The 20,683-nt window shown below is 44.1% G+C and overlaps 1 protein-coding gene across 4 annotated transcripts in view; it reads right to left on the bottom strand.

The window, feature by feature from the left end:
- Nucleotides 1-3,604: 3,604 nt before the first annotated feature.
- PLAAT3 (phospholipase A and acyltransferase 3) overlaps nt 3,605-20,683 on the bottom strand; it is a 26,746-nt gene continuing 9,667 nt past the window's right edge. For all 4 annotated transcript variants that reach the window (XM_023738241.1, XM_023738239.1, XM_023738240.1 and 1 more), the window contains 3 exons: nt 17,849-17,951; nt 12,389-12,657; nt 3,605-3,839 (listed from right to left, as the gene is read on the bottom strand). In XM_023738241.1, the coding sequence (XP_023594009.1) occupies nt 3,738-3,839; nt 12,389-12,657; nt 17,849-17,951 (474 nt within the window). In that variant the 3' untranslated portion in view covers nt 3,605-3,737. The remainder of the gene's footprint in view (nt 3,840-12,388; nt 12,658-17,848; nt 17,952-20,683) is intronic.

Below are 20,683 nucleotides of genomic sequence, written 5' to 3'. Positions count from 1 at the left end.
GCAGCATTATTCACAATAGCAAAAAGGTGGAAACAACCTAAGTACCCATCAACAGATGAATGGATAAACGAATTATGGTACATACACACAATGGAATACTATGCAATGATAAAGAACAATGATGAATCTGCAAAACATCTCACAACATGGATGAATCTGGAGAACATTATGCTGAGTGAAATAAGTCAATCACAAAAGGACAAATATTGTATGAGACCACTATTATAAAAACCCAAGAAAAAGTTTACACGCAGAAAAAAACAATCTTTGATGGTTATGAGGGAGGGGAGGGGTGGGGAGGGGAAATCACTAACTAAATAGTAGACAAGTTAACTTTGGTGACGGGAAAGACCACATACAATATAGGGGAAGGCAGCACAACTTGACCAAGGCAAAGTCATAGAAGCTTCACAGACACATCCAAACACGTTGATGGACCGAGTTACTGGGACTGAGGGCTGTGGACCACAGTCTTGAAGGACATCTAGGTCAACTGGCATAACATAGTTCATAAAGAAAATGTTCTAATCCTACTTTGGTGAGTAGCATCTGGGGTCTTAAAAGCTTTTGAGCAGCCATCTAAGATACATCCATTGGTCCCGTCGTGTTTGGAGCAAAGGAGAATGCAGAAAACCAAAGACACAAGGAAAATACTAGTCCAAAGTACTAATGGGTCACGTGAACCACAACCTCCACTAGCCTGAGCCCAGAAGAACTAGATGGTTCCCGTCTCTACCACCACTGACTGCTCTAACAGGGATCACAATAGAGGGACCTGGACAGAGTGGGAGAAAAATTAGAACAAAATTGAAATTCACAAAAAAAGACCAGACTTACTGGTCTGTCAGAGACTGGAGGAACCCTGAGACTATGACCTCCTGACACCCTGCTAACTCAGAACTGAAGCCACTCCCAAAGCCCAGTTTTTAGACAAAGATTTTCAGACAAAGATTAGACAGGACTATAAAACAAACAATAACACACTGAGGAACTTGCTGCTTAGTTTAATCAAAAGACCAAATGGGCAACACCTTCCCAAAAGCAAAGACGAGAAGGCAGGAAGGGACAAGAAACCTGGATGAATGGACACGGAGAACCCAGGGTGGAAGGGGAAAGGGGGAGAGTGCTGACACATTGCAGGGATTGCAACCAATGTCACAAAACAATTTGTGTATAAATTTTTGAATGAAAAACTAATTTATGTTGCAAACTTGCACCTAAAACACAATAAGAAAAATTATTTTTAAAAAAATGTTAACGGGCCTCTTCCTGTAAGCGTTACAGCCGTAGTCCAGAGCACTTGACTTGGGAAGCATACAGAAGAGGATTTCAGCCCTTCTTTGCCCTCTCAGCATCCTCATCCCTCAAAATCAGCTGTCTCCTCCACCCCCTCCAAACAGGCCCCACCAGCCTGAACTTAGGTTCCAGATCTGCACGCACATCAATATACAAACCCATGTACTTGCCTGTCCTGAGTCCCATTTCTTGCAATATTTGACTAGACATAATCTGACAATTTTGACTAGTGGGCAGTAACAGCCTAAAAGTAAATGATGTTTGGGAGACACCTTAATGGAATTCCAAGAAAACAATCTGCCATGATTGCAAAGGAGTGAACTCAATGTGGTAAATATCAGGCCTAGGGCAGGCAGGTGGAAGGGAATGGGGTGGGGGCTCCAATTCTCAAACTCCTGAGTGGGGAGAGAGGCCTCTTTCACCCTCCCACAGAGTATAGTCCTCCTGCAGTCAGCCTTCACGCTGATACCTACATGCTCTTCAAAGATCATGCTAGAGTCTTCCACTTCAGACATCTGGGCTTCTTGGTTGGACAACCCTTGATACGTATGGTAGGTTGAAAACTGGTCTCCCAAAGATATATCCACATCCTAATCCCCAAAATCCTGTGAATGTGACTTTATTTGGGGAAGAAAAGGTCTTTGCAGATGTAATTAAGGATTTTGAAATGAGGAGATTATGCGGGTGGGCTCTAAATGCAAGCATAAGTGTCCCATAAGAGAAAGGCAGAGGGAGACTTGACACGCACAGAATATGAGTAGGCAATGTGACCATGGAAGCAGAGATGACCATTGGAGTGATGCAGCCACAAGCCAAGGAAAGCTGGCAGCCACCAGAAATGAAGAGGCTAGGAAGGGTCTCTCCCCTAGAGCCTCCAAAGGGAGCACTGCCCTGCCAACACTCTGATTCCAGCCCAATGAGGCTGATTTCAGACTTTTGGACTCCAGAACATTTCTGTGTTTTTGGGCACTAAGTTTGAGGTAATTTGTCATAGCAGCCTTGGGAAACTAATATAGTGAGGGTCTCACCTCTGCCATCTACTAGCTATTCGACTTTGGCCAGTACTAAATCTCTCCCGTTCCCAGCTGCCCCATCTATGAATGTGGGTTATAACCCCCACACCCTCATAGTGAAGGTCAAACAGTTCTGTGAAGGTGGCTGGTCAAGCGCCAGCCCAGTCCATCCATACCTCACAGGTGCTGGCCTCCATCTCACATAGAGGAGGGCTGGGTAGCTGGCCCTGGCTAAGGGCTGCTATGGCTGAAGGGGGAGGGGACAGAAGCCTTCTTGCTTCTCCCCAACTTCTCTCCTTAATGAAATTGGCATTTTGAGTCAAGAAGAAGAGTGCTTAGATCCTAATTCTTTCTTTTACAAAAATAGGTGGATGGTTAGGGCGCCATATTTCATAAAGGAAACTGTGAGCTTCGGACTTCTGATAAATCTCCTCTGGTCTAAGGTCCAAGCAGATGAGGAGGGACTAAAGGAGGGCTGTGACCAAGCTCATCACTTCCACAAGGGCTCAGTGGCAGGGATGTTAATCACGGGGCCAGCCACAACCCCAGTCCAGTAACGTCTGAGGCCACCTTTGTACCATGTGACCCCAGCTCCATCAGGCAGAGCTGATTGGCCTAGTGAGGTCACCTGACCCATAAGCAGCCAATCAGTAGGCAAAGCTAGGATGTGGTGAGCTGAGCCAATCAGAGTCCGTCTCAGGAACTTGAAATGGGAGTACACGGAGCCGCAGGGAGCTGAGCTTAGCGGATGGCGGAAAAGAAAGACAGAGGGATGTAAGACGAGAGATTGAGGAGTCGTGGAGAGTTGAAGTGTTGAGGAAGCAGGGGTGCTGAGAATGTAGAAGCTAAAAGGCAGAGAAAAGATGTAGAAACCTCCTTGTTTGGGAGGTTTTAGCAAGATTGGCAAGAGCATATAGTGAGTTTCCTTCGTGGCAGAGGATTTTTTTTTAAACTCCACTAAACATATATATCTACAGACTCCAGCTGCTGAGGTGCCAGGAGCCATCTTGGATTTAGTTCCAGACGGAGGGTCCTGGCTGCCTGATGGTTCCTGTTCATGTACATCAGTCAGATTTATCCTACCCCTCGTCTATCCCCCACACACCCAAGTAGCTGAGGTTAACTGGAGTTAGACTTGGGTTCCTGCAATGAAAAGAGCCCAAAGAACACAGCCCTCAAAAAGAAAATGAGAGAAAACCACAACCGGACCAAGGCACAACCTGGTGTCACCAGGAATAGAGTTCACACCAGGTCATTCTTGTTGCATTTCCCTCAATAAAATCTTCCATCACTGGGCTTTATTTTATTCTGTGAAAATAAGCCTTATTATAAAACAGAATGAAATCCATAAAACAAACCCCAAACCCTCTAGCAAAACGAGATCCCCTCAATTTTGAAAGTCACTGCTGACAAGGCAGTGTCTTCAAATTATTGTTTTTGCCGTTTGTTTCTTGAGAACATGATTCCAATGAGGCCAATGGCTGCCAGGCCCACTCCGGCGATGCCGGCTGTCATGACAACATCTCTGACCTGCAAAGAAAAGAGAGGGAGTCAGACTTTATGTCAGGAATCTGAGCACAGGCTGTACATTCAACCCAAACCCAATACCCAATGCCAGTGAGTTAATTCCGACTCATAACAACCCTATAGGACAGAGTAGAAAGGCCCCATCGGGTTTCCAAGGCTGTAATCTTTACAGAGGCAGATTACCACATCTTTCTCCCTCGGAGTGGCTGGTGGGTTCAAACCTCTGAACTTTAGGTTAGCAGATAAGCGCTTAACCACTGTGCCACCAGGGCTCCTTATACATTTTAACAGAGACATTAAGTTCAGGTCACCTCACATGCCCCCTTGGCCTCCCCAGCCACACTCAAGAGTCAATAAATATTGGCAGGGAAGAGGGGAGGAGAGGGCCAGGTGAGGAAGAATCAGTGGATGGAGTCAGCTGGCCTGGAATTCACATGAACTGGAGGTGGGAAACTTTCTTGGCCCTGTGGGTATTTAAAGCACATAAATCCCCAGAGGGTGACTGTGGAAAAGACAGGGAGACAGTGCCATGATGGCCAGCTAGGAACATGAGGTAAGTGTGAAGTAGAGGAGAATTGCTATTATGAAAACTCAATGAGCTGTGACCACCAGGAGAGCAAGGACCTCACCTGTCTTGTCACTGCATCCCCAGTGCTCAGTCTACCAGGCACAGAGGCACACTTCACATATTAAGTAACTGACTCAAATATGAATGATGGTGATGTGCTTAAAGTTATTAGGATATCTGACTTGTATTGACTGTCAAACTAAACCAAAAAACTCATTGCCATCGAGTCGATGCCGACTCATAGTGACCCTACAGGACAGAGTAGAACTGCCCCATAGGGTTTCCAAAGAGTGGCTGGTGGATTCAAACTGTCGACCTTTCAGTTAGCAGCCGTAGCTCTTAACCATTGCACCACCAGGGCTCCAGATTGACTGCAGTAGTAGAAAAAGGGAGTTTGAAAGGTAAGAGTAAACTTCAGGGTAAAAATTGAATATATGTCAAATTTCACTCCCTTCTGAAACTCTGAAACCCAGTAAGTAAAGGAAAGCATTTGTTGTAAGTGTAATTACACAAGGATGAAGAGAACAAAAGAAAAGACAACAGCAGAAAAATGTGGAAGCTATAAAATAGATGGAAAAGTAATAACTGACTTAGCAGACCCAGAAAACCCTAAAGCCGAAGGCAGCAATAGAAAAAGCTGAGTGTCAATCCTATTTATACAATCAACCAAAAAAAAACCAAACCTGTTGCCCTCGAGTCAATTCCAACTCATAGTGACCCTATAGGGCAGGGTAGAACTGCCTCATAAAGTTTCCAAGGAGCACCTGGTGGATTTAAACCGCCAACGTCTTGGTTAGCAGCCATAGCACTTAACCACTACGCCACCAGGGTTTCCATTTATACAACAGAATCCTCAAAAAGGATCACATACTGGCAACCATAGTTACCTCTGAAAGTGGGAGGGAAGAGAGAGAGCTTCAGTTAAGTCCATGAACCTCCTTCCCTACCCCAGCAAAAATCTGAAAGTTTATTCTCTGGAGAGTGTAAAACAGAGTATTTGGGGGCATGGAAATCTAGAATCTCATGTAAAGATATGGGTATTTTACCATAAACAAAAGGATTGAGAGACCATAAAAATGCTAAGGTGAGACTCCCAGCCCTACTATCCCTCTCTACTCCCAGAACTTTACCTCTTAGCAGGAGTATTAGAAGACTTTTCTGGGAATCTGACCAGCCCAAGTGGCAACAACAAAAGATGCCAATTTTGGGAGTTTGCAGACAAACAGACCACCCAGATAACATTGCAGTGAAAACTCAAAGTCAAAAAGCCACTGGTCGCCTACTCAGTCAGAGCTTCCATTCACTACCGAGTTAACCATGAGCATACCACCAAGGATACCAGACATCGGAGGAAGGCCTCTAAAATAGAAGACATAACAAACAGAAATAATCTGGAGAAACACAAACCATACTTAGCAGCCAGAACTCAGATGACAAAGTTTAGATGAAGCTACAGACCTGGAGCTCAACTGCTGGTCAGTCTTTAAACCTTCCTCTAAATGGGAATTTGACAGAGTTTTTTGGCAGCAGTGGTTCTGTTGGGTTAACTTGCTAGAGAACCTGCATAAAATCACTTATATCCAGCGTTTTCTTTACTAAGCTATGTGTCAGGGAGAAATGGTTTGCAGATAATGGAGGAGGAACAATATGTCCCTAGTTCTGTACAGAAACTCATAGTGGGAGAACAAACGCTGATGCAACTGGTTCATACAAAAGTTACTTTGTCAAGGAAAATAACAATGACCTTATTGTTTGTGGAGTGCAAATTTTATGGGGAAAACGATCTGCCAACAAGAGTCAGCGCTACCTTCAAATGCCATTGATAATTTTCTTGTTGCAAGGCTGATGGGTCCAGCCCCGACACTGTCCTGACATTACAGGATTTCTGATCATGAAGAAGGGCTACATGGTATGGGTCACAGATCTTAAATCAGAATATTATAAGAGAGAAAAAATGTCCCTCATTAGAAATGCTAAGAAATCTTTTTTAAAAGCGGGCAAATTGAAATTTGATCAGACCGTATACATTTAGCTATTTATGCTACACAGCTTCTCTGAGCTAAGTCACAGTTTAATGAAGTCTGACTTGTTTCTGGAAAAAGGGAAAGGCTAACATTCTTCCTTCACTATCAGCAATGTTGCAAGTGGATAAAAGAGGAAGTTGAGAAAAGCAGTGTTATTCCGAAAGCAATTGAATTTAGACCATGAGAGGTTACAAAATAAGAATGATTATAAAATATTTGTATAGAAATATGGTTTCATTTACAGCAATTTTAAAATAACATCCCACAATTTATCCAGATTGATGTAATATACAATGTAATATATGTAATATCCATATTGCCACTGACCTCATCTTCAATTTGTATTTCTCTTATTATTTTATCTGGCACAGACTAGACTTCATTTAAGTATAGCTGCCAGATTGCTTTTTTTTTTTTTTAAAGTACTATTCAGTATGAAGACTTCATGTCTTAGTCATCTAGTGCTGCTCTAACAGAAATACCACAAGTGGATGGCTTTAACAAAGAGAAATTTATTTTCCCACAGTCTAGTAGGCTAGAAGTCCAAATTCAGAGCGTCAGCTCCAGGGGAAGGCCTTCTCTCACTATTGGCTCTGGAGGAAGGTCCCTGTCTTCAATCTCCCTGTGGACTAGGAGCTTCTCTGCACAGGAACCCTGGGTCCAGAGGACACGCTCTGCTCCCGGCACTGCTTTCTTGGTGGTATGAGATCCCCAATTCTCTGCCTGTTTCCCTTTCTTTTTATCTCTTGGAAGAAAAAAGGTGGTGCAGGCCACACCCCAGGGAAACTCCCTTTACATCGGAACAGGCATGTGACCTTAGTAAGGGTGTTATACAATCCCCACCCTAATTCTCTTTGACATAAAATTACAATCACAAAATGGAGGACAACCACACAATACTGGGAATCATGGCCCAGCCAAACTGATACACACATTTCTGGGGGGACATAATTCAATCTATGACACTACTCTTCAAAAGATTGCTAAACATATTTTTTAGGTAGGTTGAAATCAGAGTGTTTTCAGCATAAGTTTCTCTTTTTTATACTGATATTGTCACTACTACATTTTTAAACTTCTATTATTTTACAATACTCTCAGCCATGTGAAACACAAACTATAGATTAAATCCATTGCGTCCCTTTCTTACTTGGAAGTTAGATGAGCCACAAGCATTCTATGGAAGGAAGATCTAGTCTGTTGTTTCAAAGAACCCAGCTCAAATAAAAATAAGGACTGACAAGATTCTTTAAAACAAACACAATGTCCTTGTGAGTGAAACAAAAAGGAGAGTGGCTGCTTTGACAGCTCTTACAGAGCACCACCAGACATTTGCCGGTTTCTACTAAATCCATCACCTCGGGTGAGGTTGGACACATGTAGAAGCTGTATTTTAATTTGGCTCATAGCGTGTGTTATGATCATTACTCAGCACGTCAGCGGTTCTCAATCTGGTAGGGTTTTTCCCTGTAGGGAAAATTTGGCAATGTCTAGAGACATCTTGGGAGTCTCTGGGTTAAGTGCTCAACTACTAGTCGAAATGGTGGTGGTTTGAACCCACCAGAGGCATCTCGGAAGACAGGCCTGGCGATCTGCTTCCAAAAGGTCACAGCCTTGAAAACTCTATGGGGCAGTTCTACTCTGCACACATGGGGTCGCTATGAGTTGAAATCAACTCCATGGCAACTAATAACAGCAACAGACATATCTTTGTTTCTTGCAAATGAAGGAAGAAGGTGTGCATTGTGCTACCGGCATCTAATGGGTAGAGGCCGTGGATGCTGCTAAACATCCTACAATAAATAGGACAGCCCCTGACAATGCAGAATTTTCATGCCAGAAGTGTCAGCAGTGCCAAGGTTGAGAAACTCTCATCCCAGGTCAAGAAATGAAAGAGGAAATCTTTGGAAACTGTACAGATGACACCTCTGTTTGTTCTGTATTATATTCTCATTTAAGTTCTGTGATGGGATCAAGTAGAATTATTTATGCTGTTTTATTGTTGTTGTTGCAGTTATTTGCCTCTTTCAGGTAGATGAGAAGGTACAGAAGGCTAAAGCCAGAGAAAGAAAAGTGTGATAAGTCTGATTTGTATTGTTTTGTTTTGCAAGAAGAGGTGAATTATTGTTTATAAAAAGAGTAAATGGTAGAAAATATTTCTTCGTTCTTTTGCTATCTCAAGATTTGGAATTTTATTTGATTCCTCTAAATATTACCTGTGCCTGGGGACATATGTATTTTAGTAAATTCTGTAACAATTTTGTGTTGACAGAAGAATGCTCTACTGATATAAACTTGTAAATTCGTTCTTCATTTTATTAATAATCGCAGAAAGAATAACTAGAAATTAGGTGACTAAGATATATTTTGTAAATCCATCAAATCTTCCTAGTGTAGGGCCCTGAATTTCATAGAGTATCTTACTTCCCAAGCTTGTATGGTAATCTAGATTTAAGGTTTATTGATGATGTTGTTGTTGTTGTTGTTGTGTGCCGTTGAGTCAATTCCGACTCATAGGGACCCTACATGACAGAGTAGAACTGTCCTATAGGGTTTCCTAGGCTGTAATCTTTACAGGAGCAGATCGCCAGGTCTTCTCTCCTGTAGAGCCACTGGTGAATTTGAACTGCCAACCTTTTGGTTAGCAGCCAAGTGTTTAACCATTGCACCACCAGGACTCCTTTTGATGACAAGAGTATGGAAATTTGCCCGAAGTGGAAACCATATATGAACTAAGGCCTTGATTCTTATGAAATATCACCATCAATGAAATCAGATTGTTTTCAGCAAAAGTTTCTCTTTTTTATCCTGATATTGTCATTGCTACATTTTTAAACTTCTATTATACCTTAATCTACCAATAAATGTTAATTTTCTAATTAAAAAACAAAATAAACAGAAAACAGGAGAGAGAAGAAAAGAAAATTAGAGGAGCAGTCTAAAGGTCCAAACTAAAAAAATCAAATCCATTACCACCGAGTCAGTTCCAACTCATGGAGACCTCATGTGTTACAGAGTAGAACTGAGCTCCATAGCATTTTCTAGGTTTTACAGAAGCAAATCATCAGGCCTTTCTTCCACTGTGCCACTGGATGAGTTTGAACTAAAGGTCCAACACCCAAATAATAGGCGTTCCAAAATGAGAGAAGAGAAAATTGAAAATTTCCCAGAACTGAAGGAAGTGAGTTCCCAGATTGAAAGGGGTCATCAAGTGCCCAGCACAATACATGAAAATAGACCTATACAAGGCATATTATAGTGAAATTTCAGAATATTGGGGATAAAAAGAAGATTCTATAAGCTTCTAAAAGAAAAAGTAGAATCAAAAATCAGAACAGCTTCAGACTTCTCAACAACAACAGCGTAAGCTAGATGACTATGGAACAATGCGTTCAAAATTCTGAAAAAATTATTTCCAACCTAGAATTCTATACCAGCCAAACTATCGATAAATTTGAGGGTAAAATGAAGACATTTTCAGACATGCAAGGTCTTTAAAATTTTACCCCCCATGCACCCTTTATCAGGAAACTATTAAAGGAGGTATTCTGCTAAAACAAGGGAATAAACCAAGAAAGAGAAAGATGTGAGCTACCGAAAAAATAAGCATTAATTCAGGAGAGAATTAAAAGGAATTTCTAGGATGCTGGTGAAGAATGATACAAAGATGACAGCTATGGACCAAGTGTAACTCAAGCGAAAAACGTTTTGAAAGTTGTTATCCCCAAGAGACTTATGTGCAGGGTGCCATCATCCCCCAGATCCCTTCTATCATTATACCATCTTTTTAACCTGAAAATATACAGGTACTGATGAAGTTCCTCTTATGGCCCTGCCCACTGAGTTCCTCAGATGGAAGCTCTTATGAACTCTCAGGGAAGTTTAATCGAGATCGTGACCTGTAGACCCTGGAGTTTTCATCAAACATTGCCACAGCAAGAGACAGAAAAGGCGACATAATCCAGAGACTGCAAAAGCCTGAGACAGAAGAACTAGATGGTGCCTAGCTACCACCAATGACCACCCTGACAGAGAACACAACAGAAGAGTCCCTGTTGGAGCAGGAGAAAATTGGGGTGCAGAACTCAAATTCTAGTAAAAAGACCAGACTTAATGGTCTGACTGAGACTGGAGGAACCCCGGAAAGCATGGCCCCCAGACTCTGTCAACCCACCACTAAAACCATTCCCAAGGCCAACTCTTCAGTCAAAGATTAGACTGGACTATGGGACATAAAATGATACTCATGAAGAGTATGCTCTTAGCTCAAGTAGATACATGAGACTAAATGGGCAGCTCCTGTCCGGAGGTGAGATGAGAAGGCAGAGAGGGTCAGGAGCTGGTTGAATGGACATGGGAAATCTGGGGTGGAAAGGAGGAATGTGCTGTCACAGTATAGGGAGAGCAATTAGGGTCACATAACAAGTATGTATAAATTTTTGTATGAGAGACTACCTTGAATTGTAACCTTCACTTAAAGTACAACAATAAAATAAATAAAAAATCATTGGCAATGTTACCCTTTCCTTACCTAGCTAGATGTGTATTTGGTACTCAGTTTTTAAATTAAGTACCTTTCACATTCATATATATGTAAATAGTTGTTGAAGAAGAATAACACATTTGACTGAAGGAAAAACAATAAAAAGATACCCATTGGAAGAGCTCTAATATCTCACAGTAGAGAGAAGTAGGAACCAGCTAGCCAACATGGGGTCAGCGTAGTACACACAGCTGATTGTCAGCAGTGTGAGGGAAAGCTGAGAGCAATCCTTGCAGGTGATGTTGGTGAATGCCTCCCTGTCCAAGTCACTGTGGCCCAAAGAGGCCAGTGGAGGGGGCACTGGGTGAACCAAGCAAAAAAAAAATGAAGATGAGGACAATTATAATGACTTTTACTACTACAACGTATTACGTGCATGTTCTGAGTCAGCACTGTGCTAAGCATAAACGTGCTCATGTTTAATTCACACAGTAACCCTCTGAAGTCAGTATTATCACTGGTACTTTACCAAGGTTTCGGGAGTTTGAATAACTGTTCCAAAGTCATACAGCTAGCAAGAGGCAGAGCCCAGATCCACCCCATAGCTGATTCCAGGAGCCCACGCTCTTGACCACCACACGGACCAAGGAAGAAGAGACCAGTGCTCAGATATAAAAATAAATGACCTGACAGACTTAACCTTAACAGTTCATTGAAAAAAAAAAAAAAAGTTCATACTCTCCTGCATCAAGAAGCATCTAAGAACTTTTCCAAACAATGTTCTTACCCCTCCCCGCCCCTGCCCCCTCAAAAAAATGTAGAAGTGAGAGAGAATGGGAAAGAAGTTAATTATCCAGGAGAGAAAGAAATTCAAAGAAGAGAGGGGGCAATACTAAATAAATGAACAAAAATCAAACCAAGTAAATGAACAAAATGGTATCCGCCGGGGTCTCCTGGGTTGACCCTTGCATTTCAGCAGGGCTGAGGACAGTGTTTTGTAGAAACGTGATTATGCACCCTCCCACCCACCCTCAGGCTGACACCCCCTGCTCTGCTCAAATGAGGCAACACACTGAACTGCAGTGACTCACTGCTGGTCACAAGAGTCCATATATATACCTACATCAACAGCTGGTCTAACTCAGTATTGCCGCCACACGAGCCCAAGCAAGCGCTAAGAAATAGCAAGCTCACTTTTCCTCTATTGTTTGTATGGCCCTTGTTCCCCCACTCAGGGCTGTAGATGCCCCCAGCCAGGAAAGGCAGAGGAAGAAAGGACTCGGGGAAGAGAGAAATCCAGGAGAGGAGGTTTACCATTCATGGAGATGTAAGACCAAGCACATTCCATCTCTGCTATTCTGGCCTTGTCCATGCCTCTGTCTCCACCCTGGCCCAGCCCACAGCAGAGGCCCAGCCACTGTCAGCTGAGGGAAAGAGCTAGTTTTCCTGGCGATGGGGACACAGACTGAGGACACACCTGGTCACTGCGGGAGACTCCGTAGCGCAGCTCGTTCACGAAGTGCTCACAGTTCTCACTGGTGAGCTTGTAGAGCACCTCCTGTCCCACCAGCTCCTCGGCCCGCTGGATGATTTTGCTGGGAGGTAGTGGCAAGTACTTGTCATCATGCTTGTTATTGACCTGGTACTTGTCCTTCCCAGCCACATCATACAGCAGTTCCTTCTTCACTATGGCCTTATCCGCCAAGGCAGACATGACACTGGCCGCACCAGCTCCAGCGATTTCACCTGTGGATCCACAAAGAGGAAACTGAAGGATTGGTCCTCCCAGGGCCACAGGGGCTGAGCTGGCCCCAGCACCATCCACGAGGGGACGAGCAACATGTAGAAGGGCCAAGGGGATGGGTCGGACCATGCTGTTTGACTTCGGAGAAGGTGCTTGTGGTCTCTGGGCCCTGGTTTCCTGAAATGAGCAGTGTGAAGTTCCATGATTTGCTATAATTTTTTTCATAACCTAGAGAAGCTGACCTTCTGCACCCTGTGACACCTGCGTGGCCCTCTTGATTATGCAAATATGGGCCAAGTATACATCCAAAATTCTTGGGGAACAGATGTGACCCTTTCATGATTCCATCAAGGCTACAACTCCTTGATATAAGCAAAGCCGATTACTGCAGAAAAGGTGGATGGGCTTGGACAAGGAGTCCCCACCCTCCTGGGAGCAAAGGGACCAAACCCCACAGCTGCTTCCTAAGATGTGAAGTGAGTGGGTACACGGGCACAGCCCCAGCCAAGGCCCAGGAGCTGGAAGGAGCAACAAATCTCCAGGAATAAAATCACCTTAAAGAGAAGGAGTCTGGGTTCAACACGAGGACAGGATGGCTGTGAGGGAGAGCTGACACCAGTACAGAGACGGGGCACCCTCCTAGTATGGTGGGAGGAGGAGAGGAAGCTTTGGGCATGATGGCTGAAAAGGTGTCTGTGAACTAAAGAGGTGGAATCCGGGAGCTTTGGGCTGGCATCACGAGAGGTGGCTCATTCTCCCTCAAAGAGCAGCTGTGGCTGTGCACCTATTGAACTGAGCAGGACCAGGCTTCAACTATGACAGCACGTGACAGCAACAAGCAATGGCAGGAGGGACTGATCAGACTCCAGGTCCTGCTCTGCTTGGCCTTCCAAAGAGGACTGAACCCCTTGTCCCAAGTACAGTCCTGGGACTTTGGAAAATCTAAGGGACTCAGACTTGCTACTAAGAGGGCAGGTGGTGCTTGAGGGATTAACTGAAATAAATAAAGGATGCTGTATTTGAGCCCTGAGTTCATGGAAAGGGTCAGCATGGGTACAGAGGGAATGGGACCAGGTGAGCTCCTGAGGCCCTGCCAGGTTCAGCCCCAGGCGGGGAGAGTGGCAGGGCCTGGACTTGTGTGAGGCAAGCAAGATGCCTAGAGCACAAGATTTAAAGAGGCACTCACTCTCAAGGTTGTGCAAGTGCAGGATTTGCACCCAAGAGTGAGGGCCTCCTTAATATTTGTGCCCCAGGTGCTACCCTAGTGAGTGGTACAAGGGTGCACAAGCAAAAGGTCAGAAATCCTGGGTTCTGACTCTGGCTGAGTGGTCTTGACCTGTCAAGTAACCTTGCCGAGCCAACGCTGTGGGAGGACCCAAATACACGCTAAAATTGATACACAAATACACATCTGTATAGCAATTTAATGTTCCTTTAAAAATAATTATCTAAGTAAAAAAAAAGTTAATCTGTTAAAGAAAATGTTAAGCAAACAATCATAGAAATGGCATGGGGATATGGCAAAAAATCATGATGCTAGTAAAGCAATGACTAAATTTTGGGAACCATCCCACTGGGCAGCATAGCATCATGTTCAAGGCACAGAATCAAGAGTCAGACTGCCAGGGTTTGAGTCGCACCTCCACCATCCACCAGCAACATGCCCTTGGGCAAGTTACTTAACTTCTCTGAGCCCCCAATTCCTCAGCTGTAGAACTAGGATGACAATAGTCCCCACCACACGCGGAGCTGCGAGGATGGAAGGAGTTGGCCACATAAAGTACTTTCACGTGCCTGGCACAGGGCAAGTGCTCAGCAAGTGTCACCTGCTGCTATTATTGGAGTTCTTCTCTAGGCTCCCTTCCAACTCTAATCTCTACAATTAGAAATTAGTTTTCTCAGTAGCCTGAGGTCAGTCCTCTTTGCCTCAACCATCTCACAAGATTCCTGTGAAGCTTGAATGAGAAGATGTAGGTAGAGGTGTCTTTTGCCACACACAAGTCACTCTGCAATGTTTCGTGACACACCTATCCACCTGGCTCCCTGTCATGTCTGACCACTGACTCCCATTCACCAAGTACACCTATTTGGTGCAAACAGTCAATGGATACTGGGGGCTACTATGTGCTAGGCCTGTACTAGGTGCTGGAGATCGTGGAATGAGCTAGCCCTTGAGTAGCTCATCGTCCAGTGAGGGGACATTGACAAGGAACAACCAAACAAAATAAGATACTTTAGCATTTTATTTTAAGTACTAAAAGTGCTATGGAGAAAGTTAAGTTGGGTAACAGAGGAGAGGATGACCAAAGAAGGCTTCTCTAGCTCACGTTGGGGAGGAATGGATATTTGAATTGAGACCTGAGTGATGCGGAGATAGCTGTGCTAAGATCCAGAGAAAAGCATCCTCAGCAGAAAGAACAACAAGAGCAAGACCTCAGGAAGGAAGGAGCTTGGCATGGTTGAGGGGCAGCCAGGAGGCCACTGAGGCTGAAGTCTAGAGACCCAGGAGGAAAGAAGAGGAAGATGAGGTTCTGAGATGCAGGCAGAGGCCAGACCACTCCAGGCCCAATAGGTCAGGATATGGACTTTGAATCTTATTCTACATGTGATGAAAAAGCCAACTGAGACTTTAGGAGAAGAGTGACATGGTCTGATTTACACTTTAGAATGATCATGCTGTTTACCCAGTAAGGAGGGACTGAACATGAGAGGGCAAGAGGCAGAGAGATGAGCTGGGGGCTGCGATAGTATCCGGGTGAGAGAGGATGGTAGCTTTTACCACGGGTATAGCAGCAGAGATGGTGAGAAGGCAGGTCTGGGGTCTGCTTTGGAGGCAAAACCAACAGGATTTCCTAAAGGATTAGATATGGGATGAGGAAATGAAGATGACTGCTAGGTTTTGGGCCAGAGTAAATGGATGGTGTCATCTAATGAAATGCAGAAGACAGGGAAGGACAGAAGAGTGGATTTGGGTTGGATGACATCAGGCCTTCCATTTGGGGTTTGTCAAGTTCAAGATGTTGATTAGACACCCAAGGGGAAATGCTAAGTTGTCAAGAGGTTATAAGAGTTTGAAGCTGAGCAAGGAGGCCCAAGCTGAGGGTATGGGCTTAGGATACATCGGTAACTAGAAGGTTTTGGAAGCCTGGGGACCCAATGAGGTCATCTGTGGAGAGTAAGGCCTACGCCCCACTTAGGGGTGTGGGAGAAGAGGAAGAGCCCCCATAAGAGACCAAAAAGGAAGGGCACAATGAGGAAAGAATAAAGGCAGATGCCAGGTGAAGAACAGAGAGAAAGACCACTCATGTCAAATGCTACAGAGAAGCCAAGTGAGCTGTGGTCAGAAAAGTGACCTTTGTTTTTGGCAAGATGTGGACAGTATTTTGGTAACTTTTATAAGAGCCACTCCAGTGGGGAGCAAAAAACACTGCCTGGGTGGAGGGGAATGCGAAGAGAATAGTGTTATGAACTAAATTGTGTCCCCACAAAATATGTGTTGAATTCCTGGTCCTTGTACCTGTGGATGTGATCCTGTTTGGAAATAGGGTTTTTCTTTTGTTATCTTAATGAGGCCATACCAGTGTGAGGGTTGATCCTAAATCTAATCACTTCTGGGATATAAAAAGACCAGAATGGACACAGAGACACACACATGAGGGAAGACAGACACCATGTGAGGATTGTCAACAAGCCAAGAAACAACAAGGAACCAAGCAATGCCTGGGGCTACCAGCAAGGAAGGAATCAACATGGTCAAGACCCTGATTTGGACTTTTAACCTTCTAAACTGTGACAAAATAAATTCCTGTTCTATAATCCACCTACTTGTGGTATTTATGCTACATCAGTGCTAGGAAACCAAGACAAACGGGAAATGAGAAGCCAGAGATGGTGATGGCAGACAATGCTGTAATAAGATTTGCTTTAATGCGGGTTAGCTCAAGAAGGATGTGAGGTCAAGAGGGGTATGTGTTTGTTTTATTAACAGAAGATACTACAGATGTTCCTACGCCAATCGGAATGACCCAACAGAGAAGGAAAAGATGATGATATAGAGCGGATAGGGTATTTGAGGAGCAAAATGCTTATAAAAGTGAAAGGAGCCAATCCAGGGCCCACAGGTAAGAGCTAGCTTTTTAGATAAGGGCAGGGGCACTTTTTGCACTTTAACAGAAGAAAAGGCAGACTCTGTGGCTGTAGATGTTGGTTAACCAGGGGCAAAAGAGATGAGGTCAACTCCGATTACTTCTGATTTCTCTATAAAGTACGGTGTGAGGTTAAAAGTAAAAGGTGGGCAAAAGACACGTTCAAGAATTGTCCATAACAGCTGTATTCATAGTCACCAAAAACTGGAAACCATACGATGTCCATCAGCAGAAGAATGGGTGACAAATTGTGGTATATTCATGTAAGTGGAAAAGACGTCGCAATGAAAAGGTAAGAACTACTGCTAGATACAACCACATGAATGACACTCCTAGAAATGATGTTGAGTTAAAGAAGCAGATACAAGAAAGCAGACAGTGTGAGTCCTCTTACATGAAGTTCTACAACAGGCAAAACTAATCTATGATCAGAGAAGTTAGAATAGTGGTTGCCTTTGGGGAGGGAGGGAGCTATAGAGGAGGTGACCATGAGGGAGCCTTTTTGGGGTCCTGTATCTTGATCTGGGTAATCATTATGAAGATGGATAGATTTTTAGAAATTTACCAATGCAAACCTTATTATATTTCTGCACTTTAAAATATTTATGTTATACCTTAAGTAGAAATTGTAAGAAAATTGAAGAAAAATTCTCCAAGTTAAGTATTTTCAGCCTTATTTTACAGGCAAGGAAACCAAGGCTGGAGGGTAGAAACTGGATTCATAACCAAGTCTGTCTGCCCAAACACCTGTGCCCTTTCCAGGGAGTTTACACCTAAGAGTTGAACCTGTTTTATACAAAGTCATAATACATAAAACACAGAAGAGCAGAGCTACCCCATTGGATGCCCACTTCAGCCCCTCTACAGAAACCCTGGGGTTCCAAGGGGCAAAGTTTGAAAACCACTGCCCCACAACAAGCGGACATCTTTTAACATTCAGGAACCAACAGCCAGTCGGGGAGCAAGGAGAATGTTAGGGTCCCCTGCTACCACAGCTTCCCCATCTCCCTCTCCTCCCAGCCCCTGGGCCCAGCACAGCGGTCCTTACTTGGGGGAGCCAGGTGGACCACATATCCATCGCCAACGTAGATGGCCCAGTGTCTGTAGAAAGGGCGGAAAATCTCAATCAGGTCTCCAGGCCTGGGCTCTGGCTGCAAAACCAAGAACAGGGCTGTTACAGGAGTGGGGAGACTTTGGAAGCAGGGGCTGGATTCGGTTAGGAAGGTGCAGCTCAGCAGCCCCCAACTATCTGCTCATATGGATATATGTCCCGAGCCCTGCCCTGCAAGTCCGATGCTGGTCCCACTTTATAAGCCTGGGCTGAAGACCTGCAGGCACCATGGCCCTGCCCACCTGTCATTCCAAATTGCAAACTGGAAGCTAACAAGTTTCTTTATTAGCTGGAGTCTCTGCCTTACTGTTAGTATTTCTAGGAATATTATTTATTGCACTGTTACTCTGAGTCAAGCACCTGCTAAGTGTTTTACAGGCATTAACTCAATAAATCCACATAACCACCCTATGAGGTGGGCACTATTATGAACTCCATTTTATGGATGGGGAAATCAAGGCTCAGAGATGTGAAAGAAGCTGCTTGTCAGTGACATGGCCAGGATTCTGCAATAGGCCAGCTAATTCCCAGGCCCAGTGTCTTGACCACCACCATCAGGCAAACACCACTAGCTATTTGACTAGAGTTGCCTACCTGGGGTACCTGCCAGGGGCTGCTGAATCAGGAGGCTGTCCCACAGACACTCTGCAACCTGGCTCAGGGCCTGGTTGAAAACTGGTTATCTGTCTCTGGCAGTGATATCCTGCTCTGCTGATAATAAGATGGTGTGAGTAGATATGTGACACAATGTGTCTGCAAAACTGAATGTGTGACTGTGAGCGTGTGTGTAAGAGTGAATGTGCAAGGGTGTGTTGTGAGAATGCATGTGTGAAAGCATGTGTGTAAGGATGTGAGAAGGTGGGTATTGAGGGTGTGCATGAGACAGCATGTGTATGTGTGTGTAAGAGAGTGTAAGATCATACGTGTAAGAACATGCATGTGTGAGTACATGTGTGAGACAGAGATGTGTGAGACAGGTGTGAGAATGCATGTGGGAAATCGTGTGTGAGTGGGCATGTGAGGATATGTGTATTAAGAGTGTGTGTGAAAATACTGGGGAAACCAGCACGACTTGTACAAGGCAAGGTCATGGAAGTTCCATAGACACATCCAAACTCCCTAAGCGACTGAATTACTGGGCTGAAGGCTGTGGGGACCATGGTCTTCAGGAACATCTAGCTCAACTGGCATAACGTAGTTTAGAAAGAAAATGTTCTACATTCTACTTTGATAAGTAGCATCTGGGGTGTTAAAAGCCTGTGAGCGGCCATCTAAGACACTCCACTGGTCTCGCCCCTTTGGGAGCAAGAGAAAATGAAGAAAACTAAAGACACAAGGAAAAGATTAGTTCAAAGGACTGATGGACCACAACTACCACGGCCTCCACCAGACTGAGTCCAGTACAACTAGATGGTGCCTGGCTACCACCACTGGCTGCTCTGACAGGGATCACAATAGAGGGTCCCAGAGAGAGCTCGAGAAAAATGTAGAACAAAATTCTAACTCACAAAAAAAGACCAGACTAGCTAGCCTGACAGAGACTGGAGAAACTCTGAGAGTATGGTCCCTGGACATCGTTTTAGCTCAGTAATGAAGTCAATCCTGATGCTCACCCTTCAGCCAAAGATTAGACAGGTCCATAAAACAAAATGAGACTAAAGGGGCACACCAGCCAGCCCAGGGGCAAGAACTAGAAGGCAGGAGGGGACAGGAAAGCTGGTAATAGGGCACCCAAGGTCAAGAAGGGAGAGTGTTGACATGTTGTGGAGTTGTTAACTAATGTCATAAAACAATATGTGTACTAACTGTTTAACGAGAAGCTAGTTTGTTCTGTAAACCTTCATCTAAAGTACAATAATAATAAAAAAAATTTTTAAATTGTGAGAGTGTATGTGTAAGAACATGTGTGTGTGAGTGCATGTATGAAAGTGTGTGTGAGACAGCTGTGGGAGTGCACATGTGCAATCATGTGCGTGAAAGTCTAAAAAGCCATACTCAAAAAGCTGCACAATTTATGATTCCATTTATCTGGCATTCCAGAATGGGCAAAACCACAGGACAGAAAATTGATCCGTCATTGCCAGGAGGTAGGGGTGAGGAGAGTGGTTGACCCTGAGGGCTGTACAAAAACAGACAGAGGCCATATTTGGCCCATGGGATGTAGTTTTCATACTTCTAATTTTATAATATGATGTCTTGTGTTTCTAATTTTTATTCAGCTGAGTTGGCTCACTGTGTCATTAAGAAATTGTTTTTCTAGATGGATCATGTTGTTGTTGTTGTTAGGTGCTGTCGAGTCAGTTCCGACTCATAGCGACCCTATGTACAAAAGAACCAAACACTGCCTGGTCCTGTGCCATCCTCACAACTGTTGCTATGCTTGAGCCCATTATTGCAGCCACTGTGTCAATTCATCTCATTGAGGGTCTTCCTCTTTTTCACTGACCCTGTACTTTACCAAGCATGATGTCCTTCTCCAGGGACTGATCCCCCCGACAACTTGTCCAAAGTATGTAAGACGTAGTCTCACCATCCTTGCTTCTAAGGAGCATTCTAGTTGTACTTCTTCCAAGACAGACCTGTTCATTCTTTTTGCAGTCATGGCGTATTCAATATTCTTTGCCAACACCACAATTTAAAGGCGTCAGTTCTTCTTCGGTCTTCCTTATTCATTGTCCAGCTTTCGCATGCATCTATGATGCAAGTGAAAACACCATGGCTTGGGTCAGATGCACCTTAGTCTTCAAGGTGACTTCTTTGCTTTTCAACACT

Source organism: Trichechus manatus, unplaced genomic scaffold (assembly GCF_000243295.1).
Source record: "Trichechus manatus latirostris isolate Lorelei unplaced genomic scaffold, TriManLat1.0 scaffold00113, whole genome shotgun sequence".
Lineage (NCBI taxonomy): Eukaryota > Metazoa > Chordata > Mammalia > Sirenia > Trichechidae > Trichechus > Trichechus manatus.
The sequence above is the reverse complement of the archived record's forward strand: the minus strand, read 5'-3'. Positions and strand labels throughout refer to the sequence as shown.